The following is an 18,963-nucleotide window of genomic DNA, read 5'->3' as shown; positions in this document are numbered from 1 at the left end:
CAATTATCTGGGTTGGGATGCTCATGAGATACACTGAAGAGGGGGGTTGGTTTGTGGGTAGGACGCGGTGTTGCGGCGCGCTGCACTTGGGGAGAAGAAGAAGACAACTCTAAATGCTAGTGTTGACTTGCACTGGAGCCTGGCTTCGGGGCTTTTGGGCTAAACCGAGGAGAATGACTATAAATAATCCTAAACTGGAAAATCACCAGTGTGTGGACGGTGGAGGAAGACGAGCCTTTACTGACCGCAAAGCGCGCATTAATACAGACAAGAGAGCGGTGCGTCCCTGCAGATAGGCTACACACGCACTCTCTTTAGTCACTCACGATAACGATAAGAGCCGACGCTCGCTGCTCGCACCCACCCACAAACAGACAAAGAGAACACACATGTGGGAGCATGTGTGATGTCAGAGAGCACATGTGTGATGTCAGAGAGCACATGTGTGATGTCAGAGAGCACATGTGTCCAGTGTTTATAGCTCGTGTCCACATGTGGCGTGTTTGAGATGAGCAGTAGACTCGCCGTGCCGAGAAGCCACGTTAGCTGAGCGTCCTCTGGGGGGGGGGAACTCAAACGCGCGGCCTAACTGGAGCCATCGCTGGTGGAGGAGAGGGGTCTGCTTTGCGGTGCGGTGGAGGAGGATGTGCAAGTCCAAATTCTGCTGATCTGATTTTAATTTGGAGTTGATCTAATCAGCCCCTTCAGATGGATCCAATCTGGGCTTTTCCACAATGATTCCGTTAACAGAGGGAAAAAAACACAAGCTGGAGATGTTACAGGGCACGGAACGCACAACGCACACACACACACACACACACACACACACACACACACACACTCGCTTGTGTACACACGGAACGCACAACGCACACACACACACTCGCTTGTGCACACACTTGCTTGTAACACAAAACATGCACACAGGCATTTGACAGATTACACAATGACAGAAAAGTGGTGCATACCACAGAGACAGACGCAAGGCAGACTATGTGAACAAACACATATGATAAGTGCATGTATCGTTAAGGCACACACGCACGCATGCTCGACAAATACCTGCGCAGTTTCTGCCATCTTCTGTTCAAACTCGGACTTGGCTGTGGCATATTTCTCCACGTAGGACTTGTAGGTTTCTGTGGCTTTTTTGGCCTTCACCCCAGCCTGCAAAGACGAAGAGAAAAAGAGACAGACAGACAGACAGACAGACAGACAGACAGACAGACAGACACAGACAGACAGACAGACACACAGACAGACAGGCAGACAGACAGACAGACAGACAGACAGGCAGACAGACAGACAGACAGACAGACAGACAGACAGACAGACACAGACAGACAGACAGACAGACAGAGAGACAGACAGACAGACACACAGACAGACAGACAGACAGACAGCTCAGTGACTATCACTGGTCAGTACATGATACTGTAGACAATGGCCCTTTGTTTTCCTGGGTCAGGTGACAAAAGAACAAGGAAACCAAGCAGACTCTTTCTGAGAAGAAGCTTTTGCGTTTTTTTTTTCTTCTATAGACCGAATCACAATGTGTTTGTTTGCAACATCTTTCAGACAGAAAACCCGTGCAAATGCACTCACATAGTCCAGGTGATGTACAGTATTTGGGGTGAAACGTTCACTTTTTCATAAAAGCATGAAACTCGGTACACTTGTACAGTTTGGAGTTCTGAACATTTTCAGATATGGAGCCATCGCAAAAATGCCTCGTGGTTGCCATGGGGACCATTTTACTTTCCACCGTAACTGAAGTATGTCTTTTGCATCATATCTCCTGAACCAAACATGATAACACAGAAAAGGTGATCTCTACTCCCATGTTTTCACATGATATCATATACAACATCATAAACTGTTCAGGTGAATAGTTCATGGTGAATTCAGAGACTTTGTGAGAAGGAAATCACAGTATCACAGAGAACCAAGGCTAGAATTTATAATATCATGCCTGGGTAACTAAGGCCATGTTCACATTACAGGCAAATCCAATTTGCTGCTAAAGTCATTAATCATCATTATCTTGATTGGTTTCCCAAATCTGATTTGGGAGTGTGTCCGCACTGCCACAAATCTGATTTGGGCAAGTGTTCAAGTCGGATCTGTGTGTCCAGATACAAGGAGCCAATGAGCCAACATACAATGTTTCTGGCCGTGTTTGCATGTCTGCTCTCTGCTCTTCAAGTCCCCGCCCCCTGCAAAAGACACTCTCAAGTCTGATTTGGGTGATCAGCGCGTCCACACTGAAGTCACATCAGTCGAAAGCTGATTGGAAACTACCTCCATATGTGGTTTGGGACAAGTGACACAAATCAGACTTGGAGCGTCCAGACTAAAAAAAACAACAATCTGGATAGAATCATTAATAGGTCACTAAAGTTCACAAATCAGTTTTGGCCTCCTAGTGTGAACATGGCCAAAGAGTCTACAGAGTATTTGTAACATTTGAACAGCTTATTAGTTGAGATTCAACAAACACGTTGTGTTTGCTTCCCGTTTCACACACCTGCACCGCTACCTGGAAGTGACTGTTGTTGTTAGCGTGACGTTATGGCACCATCATGTCTGTATTATGATTGTGTGCACAATGTGTACGTGTGTGTGTGCGTGCGTGTGCATGTGTGTGTGTGAGAGATCTCCCACCTTGTCCACATCTCTCTGGGTGGCCCCCTCCTTGCGGAGGCGCTCCTGCTCCACGGTTTTGGCGTTGTAGTTCTCCTTGGACTTGTGCAGGGCCTGCGAGATGCTCTGGATGTTCTGCACCGCCTCCAGGGTGGACGCCACCTCCTCCTTCGTCTGGCAACACACAGACGTCACGGACATCAGCTAACACTTCATAGATTGAATAATGCGGGTATGTATCTCTCCACTAACTATAGACTGTGGAGTTGTTTCTTTGAATAGTGGTGGATACAACAGGACGGCACGGTGGCTCAGTGGTTAGCTCTGTTGCCTCGCAGCAAGAAGGTCCCGGGTTCGAATTCCGGTCCATCCCAGGTCCTTTCTGTGTGGAGTTTGCATGTTCTCCCCGTGTTTGTGTGGGTTTTCTCCGGGTGCTCCGGTTTCCTCTCACCATCAAAGACATGTATGTTAGGGTTAATACTCCTGTCAGTGCCCCTGACCAAGGCAATGGCAAAAGAACTGGAGTTGGTCCCCGGGCGCTGCACTGCGGCTGCCCACTGCTCCTAGTTCTAGGAAGGTTCCTAGTAGAGGATGGGTCAAATGCAGAGGATGAATTTCCCCATGGGGATAAATAAAGGATAACTTAACTTAACTTACAAGACCCAGACAAGTAGAAAGTATTACTGACTACTTCAGTGCAAATTGTAAAGATCCATGGAGTCATTTACGCCTCTTTGCATCAAATTACTTAACAAGAGAACATAAAACAAGACACAATTACTGTGGCAACGTAGCATGCGTCGTCATTATTGTTGTGACTTGTGATGACTGAACATTCCTTCTTACTAGGGGGCGTCTGGGCGATATGGCAAAAAATATCATATCACTATTTTTTTCGGGACACAGACATACATATGATGTATGAAGTTTATTTGCATTATTGCTATTTCAATGTCATTTATTTTGCTTTAATGCTGGAATGTCATACTCCTTCATACCTGCCAATTCAGGCCAATTGGCTCCAATTATGATGCTGGGGTGTGGTGTGTCGGGATTGGTCCACACACAGATCTACCTGCCTACAGTATATAACTGGGTCCCTCCTCTTACCCTGTAACAATCTGAAGGAGGTCTTAGGACCAAAACATTATTCTTTTCTGTTAAATACACTTTTTGCATTTGGAGACAGTGTGCCGGAGTTATTCTCTTTTGATCCAGTCGGGTTTCCCCTCCTCCGACGCACCTGTCATTTAGGTGTGCAGAAGCTTTTTCTCCTTTAGGGACACAGACACAGACACAACACAGAGAGGAACCCTGACGGTAGGGAGGTGACAGAGAGACACAGACACAACACAGAGAGGAACCCTGACGGTAGGGAGGTGACAGAGAGACACTGAACACAAGACACAACACAGAGAGGAACCCTGACGGTAGGGAGGTGACAGAGAGACACTGAACACAAGACACAACACAGAGAGGAACCCTGACGGTAGGGAGGTGACAGAGGACACAGACACAGACACAACACAGAGAGGAACCCTGACGGTAGGGAGGTGACAGAGAGACACTGAACTAGGGCTGTTGAAACGAATTTTGATATTCGAATATTATTCGAATTTAATAATTATGAACGAAATTCGATTATTATTATTTTTTAAAAACGAATATTTTTTTTATTTTAAAAAATTTTTTTTTTTTTTTTTTTTTTTTTAGAACACTAGAACAGTGACAAGTTCTGACAACATACTTGAAGAAAAGAGTGTTAACTGAAGTTGACTGTTGAAGCTGCTATACTGATGTAAACCTACCTGTAGCTCTTAAAATGTATGTTCATTCATTGTTAACTGAAGTTGACTGTTGAAGCTGCTATACTGAATGTAAACCTATAGCTCTTAAGTGCAATACGTGACTGATTTTTTTGTTGTTCATGGCTCATTGTTGTTTTGGCAAAGTTTACTTATTTGTTTATTGATAAGGAGCTCAAACAAAGGCTGTGTCTTTTTTTATTATCAATTATTTTATTTTAGCATTTCAGACAGCACCAATACATCACTGATGAATATTAACTAAGCTCTGGTTATCTGACCTATTTTCTAATGCAATGAATGTATGTACATTGTACAAGGAACATGTTTTCTTAAATAAACATCATTGCTGGACTATTTGTGATAAGCCTAATATTATTTTGAATATTCATCCACCATTCACAATTTTTTTTTTTTTTTTTTTTTTTTTTTTAATTCAATTAAAAATTAATTAAAATATTCGAATATAATTCGAATATTAAAATGTATAAAGCACTGAAATTCGAATTTGATTATAGAGGGAGATTGACAGCCCTACACTGAACACAAGTCGGATTTCCATCCACCTGTCTTTATGCGAAATTTCAATTTGCGCATAAAGAAACAGAGTGGAAACGCTGCCTAATTCGGAAAAGCCTCCAAATTTCTCAAAAAAGTTTTCACGCTCGAGGGAAAGGAAAAGTCGGGTCACGGGTGTATCGATAAAAGGAAAATGCGAAACGTGCGGTGGAAACAGATGAAGCGATATTCTGTTGTCCCTCCATTCAAAAACCACGCAGTTTGCCTTGATCACTGCAAAACATGACATGCCGTGTAGTAGCCTACACTCAATAGGGCTACACACGGTAAATCATGGTAAATACGCAGCACAATACCTGCTGTGGTAAACAGAAGAAGACTGGGATATTAACTTTAAGGCGACTCACTTCTAGAATTGAATGAAATTGTATTCACTTACTATCTGCTCCGTGGATTATAACGTTATGCTTGCCGAGTCGCACCTGGTAATCCAGAAATGGCGTTTTATGGTACCTTTGTCTATTTGTAGATCATCGAGAAACTTTAAATGAATAACGTTAGATGTGTTTAACAGAGCTGTATATCGGGTCTAGCAGCTGATCAGCAGCTCAGACAGCCTCAAACACGAGGTGATTGACAGCTCTATAATTCGCAAAATAGCAGTGGATGGAAACGCGCATTATTTCGCATTTTCTTTTGCCGACTTTCTGAAAATTCGATTGAAATTTGCGATACATTTGGATGGAAACCCAGCTACAGAGAGGAACCACGACGGTAGGGAGGTGACTGTAGAGACACTGTGGCAGGCCTTTTGTATTCCAGGCCACTGTCTTAGCGGCTGTAACGTGCGGTGGCGCCTCATGCATGACATATGAGCTGGTGCTGTGTGTCTCAGCACGGAGGAGGGGGTAGAGGGCTGAGGTGTAAAACAACGCCTGGCAAAATAACACTGCACGCCACGCTCTCTCAAGATGGGAACAACTGCTAAATTATTTCCGGTTTCCTGCGAAGGTGAACTCATGGTCCGTACTGTAAACGTCAAGCTCTTTCACTCTGAGGGTAAACAACCAGCTTGGTAAAAAGGAAATGACGGAAAACAAAAACAGAGGTGAGAATGGGTGTATGTTTCGACCATCTTTATGGAATTTAACTTTCCTCTGAAGGCAAATCTGTGCGGCTAGAAAGGCTCAACAGCGGCCCCGTGTGGCAACACTGGAGCACTGAACTATTTGTGACAGTGGAAAGAAGAAAGAATGTTCAAGTCTATTTCTACACCGTTGACTGTATGTAAATATGGACGCTTCCTAAAGCTATGCAAAAATGCCAAAGACAAAATACATGTATCTTGTTTCAGTGAGCTGCCATTTTCGGACTGCGTCCTCCCTCAGCCATGCTGCCGTCTGATGGAGGTTTGAGATTGGTTGTCACAGCTGTCAATCAGCCCTTTTTATATCATCAAATAACTATAAAAAAAAAAAACTGATCAGAAAAATGAGCACATGAACATACATGAGCGTGATAAACTACAAATGACAGAAACCGTCTTTTGGAAAAATGTATTTGACGTGTACTTTGATTGTTTAGTTTGGCTCATGTCCTTACATGGTGGGGGTGGGATTTAAGACCTATCCTGCAGCCAGCCACAAGGGGGCGATTGAGATGTTTCTGCTTCACTTGTGAGGAGCTGTCATGGCGTCCGTATTTGTATACAGTCTGTGTTCTACACCCCCTGTACCTTTTTGTGTGCCTTGGCCTGGTCGTCCACGTACTTCTGCACCTCCTTTATAAGCTCCTGCAGCTTCCTCACTAGCTCCAGGTGGCAGCTGGCCAGCTTCTCTGTGGAGCCCTTGAACACGTCCCACACCGGAGCAAACGTCCTGGGACACAAGATGACGGACAGGAACCACTCAGGGACAAGGAGGCGGGGCAAAAGGTTTCACATGGGACACAAAGTCATCCTACTCATGTCTATACAGAGTAGCTTTGCACTTACCCAAGCTGAGAAAAATTGCCAGCTGACTTGACAAGTTTGGTCATTGACCTGGCATATGCCTCCTCGATAGTACTCCTAGGACAGAGAGCAAAACAAACAGAGAGAGAGAGAGAGAGAGAGAGAGAGAGAGAGAGAGAGAGAGAGAGAGAGAGAGAATCAATTAAACTGATCACCAACACCAGTTCTAGGGCTGGGGAATACATATATCATATCTATATCGTGATATGAGACTAGATTATCATCTTAGCTTTTGGATATCATAATAATATCATGATATGGCATAAGTGGTGTCTTACTGGGTTTTAAAGGCTGCATTACAGTAAAGTGATGCCAGTTTCTGAACTTACCAGACTGTTCCCATCAGCTGTTCTATTATTTGCCTTTACCCACTTAGCCATTACTGCAGGGATACTCAACTTGCTTTGCCCGGGGGCCACTTTCGTGAAATGATAGAAGGCCAGGGGCCAGTTAATAAACAATCAATATACATTTTTCTGTAGCGGATTGTAGGTGTCAGACGGAGTTTAGTCTGACAATGTTGTGCACACCGGATAGTTACCGTACTTAGGTTAAGTACATACATAAGTGCCTGGGTAGCGAGCAGACGGCGGTATTTGACAATTTAGCAGCTAAATCATAGATTATTGAAAAATATTCCATATTCCAGACTGAAATGCTATAACAGAAGTGGAGTATTGGCCAGAATTATTATTCTTTTGCAATTCCATCGCGGGCCACACCGGCGGCCCGCGGGCCGCCAGTTGAGTATCACTGCATTACTGTATATCCACATTACTGATGATTATTGATCACAAATATTGTGTAAATATTTGGTGAAAGCACCCGTAGTCATCCCTACAATATTGTCACAAAATCGATATTGAGGTATTTGCTCAAAAGTATTGTGCTATTTGATTTTGAAACACCCCCAAAACGCATTGAAGGATTGCAATCTGATCGGCCAAACCACCTCCGGAGGTGGTCAGGGATGCATTGTGTACACATTGAACACAAGTGTAAATGCAATGTGTCCTCTCAATCTGGATACAGCAACTTTATGCGGATTGAGAGGACAACCATTTCTGCAGTCAGATTGCAATCAGATTGCAGAAAAGGCATGTTAACGCCAGGTGTAAATGGAATCAAAGGTTTTTACTATTTCTAATACTAAAGCAGAACTTTTAGGCCTGCCTGCCTGCTTGCTTGCTTGCACGCGCGTACACACACACACACACACACACACACACACACACACACACACACACACACACACACACACACACACACACTTTACTTCACAGAAAGGCTACTATTCCTCAGAGAATAAACACACACCAGGTGTACAAATACATGGGCTCTTCTCTGAGTCACATGACCTTTTCATGCAAACAGACCCTTTCCTTCATACTCTGTTCTGTTCCATGCTGTGTGTATAGCCAGCTACTGTATGAGGCTGGTCTACAGGAAACAAATGATGTGTTTGAATTACATAACACAGACTGCACAGACTGGTTTTCCCCATCAGAGGGCGCCATGGTGCAGTATTTCAGAGGGGGGAAACCATGAGACCTCACCATTAACAGGTAGGTGCACTGTGGCAGGAAGCTAGCAGTACAGCATAATTACCATTAAGAAATATAAGCAACCTTGGTACAACACAAGTAGCTTGTCTGCCTGTACATGAAAACCATGCTTCTCAAAGTGGGCTCCGGGGACCGCTAGAGGGTTCATTCAGGGGGTTCCAGGGCGTCTCCAACAAAAAGGGTAATCATTCATTCTCACTAGAATTCCAACCATAAGTAACACAATGACAGAATGTATGACTATTTTTTGTATTTATTAATATGGGTTTCATACACTTTCTGTAATAAAACATTAAAAGTGTGACAACTCTCCCACTCTTGGATACCCGGGTCATGATTTCTGGAAAGAGAAATTGCTGTTGAGTTTTTACGTTTTTATTTTTTTTATTATATATTTTATTTTTGCTTTTCTGGGGCTGATATCTCCCAAGCTCAGGCAGCTAACACACAATGATCAGATGGATAAATAGTACTACAGGTGAGAGGATAAATAAATACTATATGTATTGTCCCTTTAAGACCAGACCATGGTGTATTGTGGGTGTAAGATACTTTCAGCAATAACATTTTCCAAATACCTTTAAATAGAAAACTTGTGGGAAATTGAGCATGACAAATGCTCTACAATGTGTTGATATAGTATTTTGGGTTATGGTTTCATGGTCACAGTGAGTGACTGAGTGCTTTCTTCAAAGTTAGACAGACCGCTGAATTCCAGTGGTAGAGGTTATAAAAACACACTTGTCACAAAGTAACCCTCATCGTTATGAAGTGGGAAGGATGTGAAAAGAAACCATTACTATGGTTACTATTTTACCTTTATACATTACTATCATGCTGCAGAGACTACAGGTGCGTAACATGATGCCAGTTTAGGGCCGGAGCCGGACTCAAGGTGGCGCCTCCATCTAATGTCGCAAAACATGTTCCCAGTCCTGCACCTTTTTCAGAATGTTGCACTTATTGACTAATTATGGGATGATATATGCTCATGTAACACCATCAGCAAATTAGCTACAAAATGTCATACCTCTCACATGGCAATTAAGACTTTTAATACTTTTTTATGGGTCTTAAATCTTCCCTAAATTGATTGATCAACTTTGAATACTTTCCAAGACCCCGCGGATACCCTGGAAGTAGTATGAGATATAGCTGTAGTAGTAGCAACCAGGCAAATAGAGCGTGGAACCGCACAATACCAGCAACTAACAGGTAGAGCCAACCCATTTACATAACTAGTCAAAACAATAAGAAATAGACACATTATAACAAGGTTAATGATTCATGTCCACTGAGCGTTCACTCTCATATAGCCCAGGATCTCTCTAGCCCAGTTTGACACCAAGCAGCAATACATTACATATAAACAATAACAGCTGTACATAATACCAAACATATGCATCAGACAAGTCCATATGCACAACATAATGCATAACTTGTCATGTACCTGAGAAGACGTCCACTAAAGCTTAATTTATACTTATTAGAAAGTGTCGCTCAGCACATGGTCGCAGATGAAAAATAAAGTGTGGCTCATGGTGTTGCATTTAGACTTCAGTGAGTTGTCGGCAGACAAAGCATAAATTGGGCTTTAAGCCCAATTTATGCAAAAGCGTCTGCCGACACTTTTGAAACGGTCGCCGACAGAAATGAGGACTTGAGTCGACACTTTCAAGTGTCGGCGAGCAGTGTCTGCTACCTGGTGAAATGTCTAGTGTCGCTGACTACGTCACATAATGTCGCGCAAGTGTGATTGGCTATATAGACGGCACGCGCTTGACTTCCTTGTTTTAGTTTTCGCTGAAATTAAATGAATGAACGTGTCCCCGCTATTTTTATCAGCATGTCCTTGATGTATGACTTTGTGAAAATCACAAAGAACACCGTGACCAACTTCCCAGAGAGAGAGGAGGTGAGTTGTGTGGTTGTGTGTCGTTATATGCGGCTGCAGTTACATCTTGCCTCCGACGTGGGTTCACTGACAGCATTCCCTCTCTTGGCTGTCTGCACTAGTTCTCTGCCTCCCTCTGTCTATAGCGTCACGTGACCGTTGAGCCGAGGAGAGAAGCATAAATGCAGCAACATGAGTGACACTTTATTTTTCGTCTGCGACCATGTGCTGAGCGACACTTTCTAACAAGTATAAATTAAGCTTTACCGTTTACTTTTTAAACTCTATATGTTTCAGCCTTGACAACTGCAAAGCATTTTGAAGTTTTTTAAATGGCTCAAGTGAATGAGGCGATGTGCTGAATAAACCTGATGATGCATCATCTTGTTTTCGAGAGAGTCTGTCTTACCTTTCTCTAATGAACTCTGTCAGCTCCTTGGAGGAGATTTGGCCATGCTTCATGTTGTGGTAGAGAACATCAAATCCATTGTTTTTTTCCCCCTGCGTTTCAGAGAAACAAAAAGAAACCGTAGACAGGTCAGTCACCGGAGCAGGCGGTCAGTCCAAACAAACACACAAACATACTTCAGTTGGTGTCCGTGTCCCTGTTTTACCGTGAAGGCCTTCTCTATAAGCAGCATCCTCATGGTCTGCATGGTCTCCAGCTGCACCTGCAGCAGACTCTGGTCCACCATAGTCATCCTGGCCATGGTTCTTCTTCTGAGTATAGCAGCGGATGTGAAATATGTTCAGTACGGCGCTAGACTGGTCTATGGCCAGACAACTGTCTGTTTGTGTGCGGTAACCATGCCACTCTGTAAAGGTGTCGAGTTGCACGGCTGCTTTAAAAAATGCAGACACTACTTAATAATTCATATGAAATCGACATGTATTGGTGAGTCCTTTACTGCTTAGGTAAAAAAACAAATATATCTCTAACATATATATATGATGATTAATAACAAGCAGGCCTTTAAAGGTAGAGATAGTGACACAAGACGTTTGTTCAATAAAATCAGATAATGCTGAAGGCCTCTCTGTCAGACAATACATTTGACACTGCTAAATAATTAACTCACTCCAAAGAGAAGCAGCAGTGTGTTACTAAGCTTCTTACAAAATATAATAACAGATGAAGTTGATCTACTTGTAATACCCAATAGCAGGACTGATGAGGAAGGAGGCCCATGACCCACTGATGTAGGCTATGCCATCAATCAATCAATTAATCAATTAATCAATTACGGTAATCAATCAATCAATCAGAAAGCCTGCAGAATTTGTTCACATGTTTCTGAATTTGCTAGACATCAGATGCTAGAATGTTTTGCCTTCACTATTATCCTGACACAAGCTCAACAACACAGCTGGGAGAAACAAATAGCGTATTTCAAGGAAAAAGACAAGGTTGGACTAACACGTTATTCATGACAAAGCTTCAGGTCAAAGCCTCCTTATCGCTTCTTTACTTCCCTGATGGACATCATGGCATTAAGCTTGCTTCAGGTTGGAATATGGATGGGAAAAGACAGATGAACCAGAACCAGCACCACAGCTGGACTGGACTCCATTAGTGTAGATTACAATAACAGCCAGTGGCAGAATGAATTGTGCTACTAGCCAACTGTTCTAACATGACTCATTCGGCTCATCAAAGTGTGGAGCAGTAGCCTTTGCTGCACAGTGTGACAGACAGGTCCGGCCTATCTATCTAACGTCCAATCAATTCCCCCTTGATAAGAAACACCTTTGTCCTACAATGATTCATGATAGGCAAAAAGCAGTTCAGCTTCATTTTTGTCTGATCTGCGTACCAACTTGGGTTCACCTCAACCCGTGACCGCCACGCAGGTCTTTCCTGGTTCCTGGAGGAAGCCAGAGTCAGCGGTTTGGTCGGTGTACACACCATCAGTGCCTCTTTATAGTGTGCAGCTTTGGCACATGGATTTTAACCTTGTTTCCCCACATTATAGACACACAGTTCAAAGGTCAGGAAATGTGTGGCACAATGACGCTCTGAGCTGGTTTCAATAAGGCGATATTGACAGAGCAAACAGACCGAGAGAGAAAGAAAAGCATGTGTGTCTGGGCTACATCATATCGTATTGACCTACATTTACTGCAGTCAGCAGCAGACCACTCACATGTGCATCCTGTTTGAGCAACACAACTGTACAACACATCTGCTTCAGTATTGTAAACGTATGGCTGGCAACAAGCAGACAAACCGCCCAACGCATCAGAAATGTAAGGGATAATGTATTGTGAGCTGGTGATTACTGGCGAAATAATGACCGACAGGTGATATTGAGCCCGACGCGCAGCGGAGGGCTTAATCATTCACCTGAAGGTCATTATTTCCAGTAATCACCGGCTCACTATACATTAACCCGCTTAGAACACGGCCTACAACTAAATCATTCAATAATCTGACAAAAATAATTATTCAAATAGATTTTTTAATAGCGTTTTCAACGACAAAGCGGTTTCATTCGTAATTGGCATACAAGACACCACAGCTGCAACTGGTTGGCCTAATTAGTAGTGTCTTGCTGACAAAAGGCTCTTATCAACTGATTAATCCAGGTGTGGCAGAGCAGCGGTCGGTTGTCGAGAAATAATGACCGGTGAATCTTGTTGATTGACCAATCAGAATCGAGTATTCAAGAGAGCCGTGTTCTAACAGTTGTAAACGTATGGCTGGCAACAAGCAGACAAACCGCCCAACGCATCAGATATCAGTTGTAAACGTATGGCTGGCAACAAGCAGACAAACCGCCCAACGCATCAGATATCAGTTGTAAACGTATGGCTGGCAACAAGCAGACAAACCGCCCAACGCATCAGATATCAGTTGTAAACGTATGGCTGGCAACAAGCAGACAAACCGCCCAACGCATCAGATATCAGTTATAAACGTATGGCCGGCAACAAGCAGACAAACCGCCCAACGCATCAGATATCAGTTATAAACGTATGGCCGGCAACAAGCAGACAAACCGCCCAACGCATCAGATATCAGTTGTAAACGTATGGCTGGCAACAAGCAGACAAACCGCCCAACGCATCAGATATCAGTTGTAAACATATGGCTGGCAACAAGCAGACAAACCGCCCAACGCAGCAGATATCATTTGTAAACGTATGGCTGGCAACAAGCAGACAAACCGTCCAACGCATCAGATATCAGTTGTAAACGTATGGCTGGCAACAAGCAGACAAACCGCCCAACGCATCAGATATCAGTTGAGTTAAGTTCAGTTATCCTTGATTTATCATCTAACCACAGTAATAGCGAGCACACTCAACAAACATTACAAAACTCAGCTGCAAGGCACAGAATATGACTCACAACGCTGAAGAAGGCCTGTATGGCTGAAACGTCTGTTGTAGCCGACTTTGCCCAGATGATGGATTAAACCTTTGAAAGGACATTCAAGTGTACCGGCTGTTCTCTTCTTTAAATCCTTTATTTATCCCCATGAGCAAATTCATCCTCTGCATTTGACCCATCCTCTACTAGGAACCTTCCTAGAACTATAGGAGCAGCGCCCGGGGACCAACTCCAGCTCTTTTTGCCAGTGCCTTGCTCAGGAGCACTGATGAGAGGAGTATTAACTACTAGGGCTGTGCAATAAAATCAATACGGCAATATATAGCAATACTTTTTTCAGCAATACTGTATCAATATTTCAGACAAATATCGTGATATATCGCCATATCGATTTTTTTGCACATCTGTGTGTTCAGTGACACAATAAGAATACTTTTTTATTTCAGTACGTTCAGTAACACACTCAACACTCAGTAGTTTTGACTAAATGTGTCCACTAAGTTATCAATATAAAGTGATGTACATATTATTACACTACCTGATTGGTACACAGTGACAGCGTGTTGTATTTTTAGCTCTATTTTAAAATTTTCAGTAAATTATGTGCAATAGTATTGCAATATATCACAATATGTATTGTATCGCAAATGTATCGTGATATAATCGTATCGTGACCCATGTATCATGATACGTATCGTATCGTGAGGCCAATACCCAGCCCTAGTACTATTAACCCCAACATACATGTCTTTGATGATGGGAGGAAACCCACACGAACATGCAAACTCCACACAGAAAGGACCTGGGACGGACCGGGGTTGGAACCCGGGACCTTCTTGCTGTGAGGCAACAGTGCTAACCACTGAGCCATCAGGTGGGGGGGGTGACAAAGCACAAGAAACACAAGGTGAGACTGAGAGGCACAATCACAACTGGCCAATCAGCCAACAAAACAGGGAAGTGAGGAGGAGGAGAGAAAGCTCCAAACAGCTGAGCAGCAACAGGAACAACGTCCATTCTGTGCAACAAATAGGTGCTCGTGTGGAATGTGATATCAAAGTAAAATACAAACAAACAGGGGAAACCGTTCAGGGCGTTGTTTTACTTGGCACTTTACTGTTTTACTAAGCACAAAATGACAAGCATTTTGATTCTGAAAATAAATTAAGGTGGTGTCGTCTACTCTTACAAAGCAGCGGCCAAGATCAAGATAAACAGTTAGCCTGGAACAAACCTAAAATGCCCCACTGGTTCATAAGTGAACTATAACTGAGTCCAGAAGTGAGTTTAGGACTGGACCACTGCCTCTCTGCGGTGCAGCAGCAGACAGAGGTGACAGCAGAGAGAGCCAACACAGCTTCTCAAAGCCCTCCTTATGGAGACTCATTGACCGAGGCCCTCGGACGAGGTTATTAATATTCCAACCACACATTGTGAAATTCAGACGCACTCATTACACTCAGATTGAGAGTGTTGTAAGCCTCTCTGCCCCACCCCGCTGAAAGATAACATGCTGAGTGGTTTAGCACAGGGGTTCAACTTCCCAACCTTTTTTGTGCCAAGGACCGGTAGATAGATGGAAAAAAAAGTTGCAGACCGGTTGTCAAATTTAATAAGAATAAAAAAAAAATAATAATAATAATAATAATAAACATAGGCTATAATATTATAGGCTGTGTGGTAGTTGAAACATAGTTTCAAGTTGACGTTTATTTATGTTTGTAGTTTGTAAAAAGATGTTTGTAAAAAAAAAAAAAAAAAAAAAGTACCGGGATCGCGGCCCGGTACCAAATGCGTTGCGGCCCGGTACCGGTCCGCGGCCCGGTGGTTGGGAACCACTGGTTTTGCACACTGATGTCAATCACTGCCTGTGTGCAGCAGCAGCAGCAGCAACAGCACGGAAAGCAACAGGCAAAGCGCTTCTTATGAACTGACAGAGCTCAAATAAGGAAAAGGAGCGCTGAAGGTGTGTGAGAGCCCCAGGTTCAATTCCCGGTAGCGGGACTTCCGGCTTGGTCAGACGTACCTACAGACACAAATATCCTTTCACCCATTTTGGGTCGAAAAGGCAGGAAGTAACACAGGTGCAAGCAAAACATTAACGAGGGCCCCCGGCACTGCATCACCAAATGGATTGGAAGTTGGAAACCCTCATTAATGTTCTGCTTGCACCTGTGCTACTTCCTGCCTTTTAGACACAAAATGGGTGAATTGGGTGGGAAGAGAAAAAGGCAAATTGGCCGTGTCTGCGGGTGGGAAGCCAGTGGGGTATGAGTCCTGCTCGCTGCACGAAGCACCTCCTCTAGTCGGTGGGGGTGCTTGTACGAGGAGGGGTGCTGGAGGGAATGGCGTAATCCTCCAATAGAGACACCCCATGAAATAGGTCACGCCCATCACGGGGGAAGTCGCTCCGTTCACTCCTAGTCTGGGCACCTTTCACCCAGCTTTTTGTCATGGGGCGTAAACCAAGGAACTGGAAGCAACACCGGAAATAAGTGCGCCAAGAAACGTCTTTGTTGCCGTTAGCTTGACGCGGCGAGGTTACGTCAGCTAGAGCCTGAAAAGAACAACAACACAAGTTGTATAGTAGCGTTAGCACATTTCTAGTCACTGCTGAGGAAGGTTTCTGGAGAGCCAAAGACAATGGAGTACTCGCCATGTGGAATCTTATGATCAATGTCCATGTCTTTCGCAGCGCAGGCAGCAGAGCTGCTTCAACTGTTGTACTCGATCCTCCATTATCGATAACAGCAGACAGACAACTAGCGTTATAACTATTCCATCAACTAGCCATTTGTTTGAAAAGTAAAGCTTCTGTATTGGCTTAAAATATGTGAGATTGTGAATCCGCAATGTTTCTACAAGAACTTCGTCAAAAACTTTGTTCGGTACGTCCATCTTTTGTTTTGTTGTTTGCCGTTTTATTGTCTGATTCGTTGTGTCTAATTGTCAAGTTAACAAGCTATTTCAGCTGTTGCTTCCTGTCTAGGGCGGGATCTAGGCCGGAAGCAAGCAGGGTGACAAAATCACTTGTGAACGGAGGCCAGGCTCTTTCTCGCCGAGAAGAGCCTGGTGACGCGAGGTTAGTTCACTCCCATAGACCAGCGTCATTTTCCTTGAATTAAACATAGCTAAAAGCTGTTGTGTGGTGGGCTGCGCACACAACAAATGTAAAAAATCACCAGTTAAAGTTTTTTTGTACTCCCGAGCAAAACAAGGAAGCCATTGAGAATTGGCGAGAAGAAAAATGTGGATCTAGCTGTCAAGGAAGTAAGTTGGAGTGTTCATCTTCCGTATATACGATCTTTTGGTGCAACACGCAACCATGCACGTGACATAGGAGAGAACTCCAGGATTGGAGGGGGGGGGGGGGGGGGGGTTCTGTTTTCCCCCGTTTTGGGCGTGGTTTCTGAATTTTATTTATTTATTTATTTATTTAAGATCCCCATAAAATTCAAGAAACAAAAAATTGAAAAAATAAAAATACATAATGAAATCAAATAATACAACAATAACCAGAAACATTACACAGAAAGTAAACTTCCCAAAAACAGCTTTCTAAAGTTCAGTTTGACAGAAAACAATCTTCTACAATGTTAGTGGAAAAAAGTAATAAAAATAATGCAATAAACTGATTAGTTGAAAATAATTCTAAACCACACATATACATAAAACAAACACAAGCAAAAACAATTATTAATTGGAGCCCATTTCTATGGGCTCAGATGAAGCCATCGCCCGACTCAATAAATGATGGTGTTTTGCCCATTTGATCTTTACCCATGATTTGATTGAGAGTACTCCAGAGTTTTTTACCATCATGTTTTACTTCTTGTTTATTTAATTTGGTCACTTTATTTCTTAAAGAACGATATGCTAGCCAGTCCTCTGAGTTCCCTGAATTTACAGCAGTTCTTTTCAGTTGCTCTCTTTCTTTCATGTAGCTTCTTAGGTCAGAATCGAGCCAAGGTGCTTTGACAGATCTGACAGTAAGTTTTTGTTATAGGCGCATGCTTGTCACAGACAGATGAGAATGACTTCATAAATTCATGTAGGGCAGCACTGAATGATGATGACATGCTCCGCAGTGTCTCTATGCGCTATGTCCTGCCAGTGAAACTCCTTGCTGTCAGGTGAAAAGAAGTGGCTGGCGACTGCACATGTATCAGAGGAAACATGTGCCCCCAGATCGGCAGGTGGGGGTGGAGCAACGACCGTGACTGCAGTACAATTGAGTTGGGGAAAAAATTTAAACTTGATCAAAACACAACAACAACAACAACAACAACAACAACAAACAGAACCCAACACTACTTGCACAACTCCACTACTTCCTGAAATGAGTAGGGCATCTGGTTTCCTGTCCTACACTATTGGATGAACTGATTAACGTCAGGTGTGCCTGACTGCTGCAGTCACAACAACAGTGATCAGGCACACCTGACATGAATCAGTTCATCGTGTAGGACAGGAAACCAAGATGCCCTACTCATTTCAGGAAGTATAGTGGAATTGTGCAAGTAGTCTATTATGTTGAGCTCTGGCTGCTGGACTGTACTCTGTACTCTCTGTACTCTGTACTCTGTACTCTCTGTACTCTCTGTACTCTGTACTCTGTACTCTGTACTCTCTGTACTCTGTACTCTCTGTACTCTCTGTACTCTCTGTACTCTGTACTCTGTACTCTCTGTACTCTCTGTACTCTGTACTCTGTACTCTGTACTCTCTGTACTCTCTGTACTCTCTGTACTCTCTGTACTCTCTGTACTCTGTACTCTCTGTACTCTGTGTACTCTGTACTCTGTACTCTGTACTCTGTACTCTGTACTCTCTGTACTCTCTGTACTCTGTATGAGCTGCTGAATGAGGGAAATGATGAGGTCTTCTACATTGCATGCTTTTGACTGAAAAGAGGAATGGCCCCAAAGCCAGACGGTTGACGTAATGGCTGAAGGTGCCTGGATGCTTCTGCAGGGAACAGTGGTTTAACTCACTCAGACCCAGGAGGTAGACGGCCCTGTCTCCTGCTCACTTCATGCACCTTTCACTATATGTCAACAAATAGCCAGAGGAGTGTGGTACTACGCATCATCACCAAGCAAGAAAAACGGTTGGCCCATGTTAAAGTTCAATACAACATACTGCTGAAATACAAAGTAATGAATGAAAACCTCTGCAGGCAGCACATGATG

At 43.4% G+C, this 18,963-nt stretch overlaps 1 protein-coding gene across 3 annotated transcripts in view; it reads right to left on the bottom strand.

Moving 5' to 3' along the window:
• The window catches only part of fcho2 (FCH and mu domain containing endocytic adaptor 2), an 89,460-nt gene that overhangs the window by 52,869 nt on the left and 17,628 nt on the right, over positions 1–18,963 (bottom strand). For all 3 annotated transcript variants that reach the window (XM_083641337.1, XM_083641335.1, XM_083641336.1), the window contains exons 2-6: positions 10,847–10,938; positions 6,961–7,035; positions 6,703–6,844; positions 2,665–2,817; positions 1,063–1,167 (exon numbers count right to left, since the gene is read on the bottom strand). In XM_083641337.1, coding sequence (XP_083497463.1) covers positions 1,063–1,167; positions 2,665–2,817; positions 6,703–6,844; positions 6,961–7,035; positions 10,847–10,938 — 567 coding nt within the window. The remainder of the gene's footprint in view (positions 1–1,062; positions 1,168–2,664; positions 2,818–6,702; positions 6,845–6,960; positions 7,036–10,846; positions 10,939–18,963) is intronic.

Source organism: Poromitra crassiceps, assembly GCF_964638095.1.
Source record: "Poromitra crassiceps genome assembly, chromosome: 8".
Lineage (NCBI taxonomy): Eukaryota > Metazoa > Chordata > Actinopteri > Beryciformes > Melamphaidae > Poromitra > Poromitra crassiceps.
The sequence above is the reverse complement of the archived record's forward strand: the minus strand, read 5'-3'. Positions and strand labels throughout refer to the sequence as shown.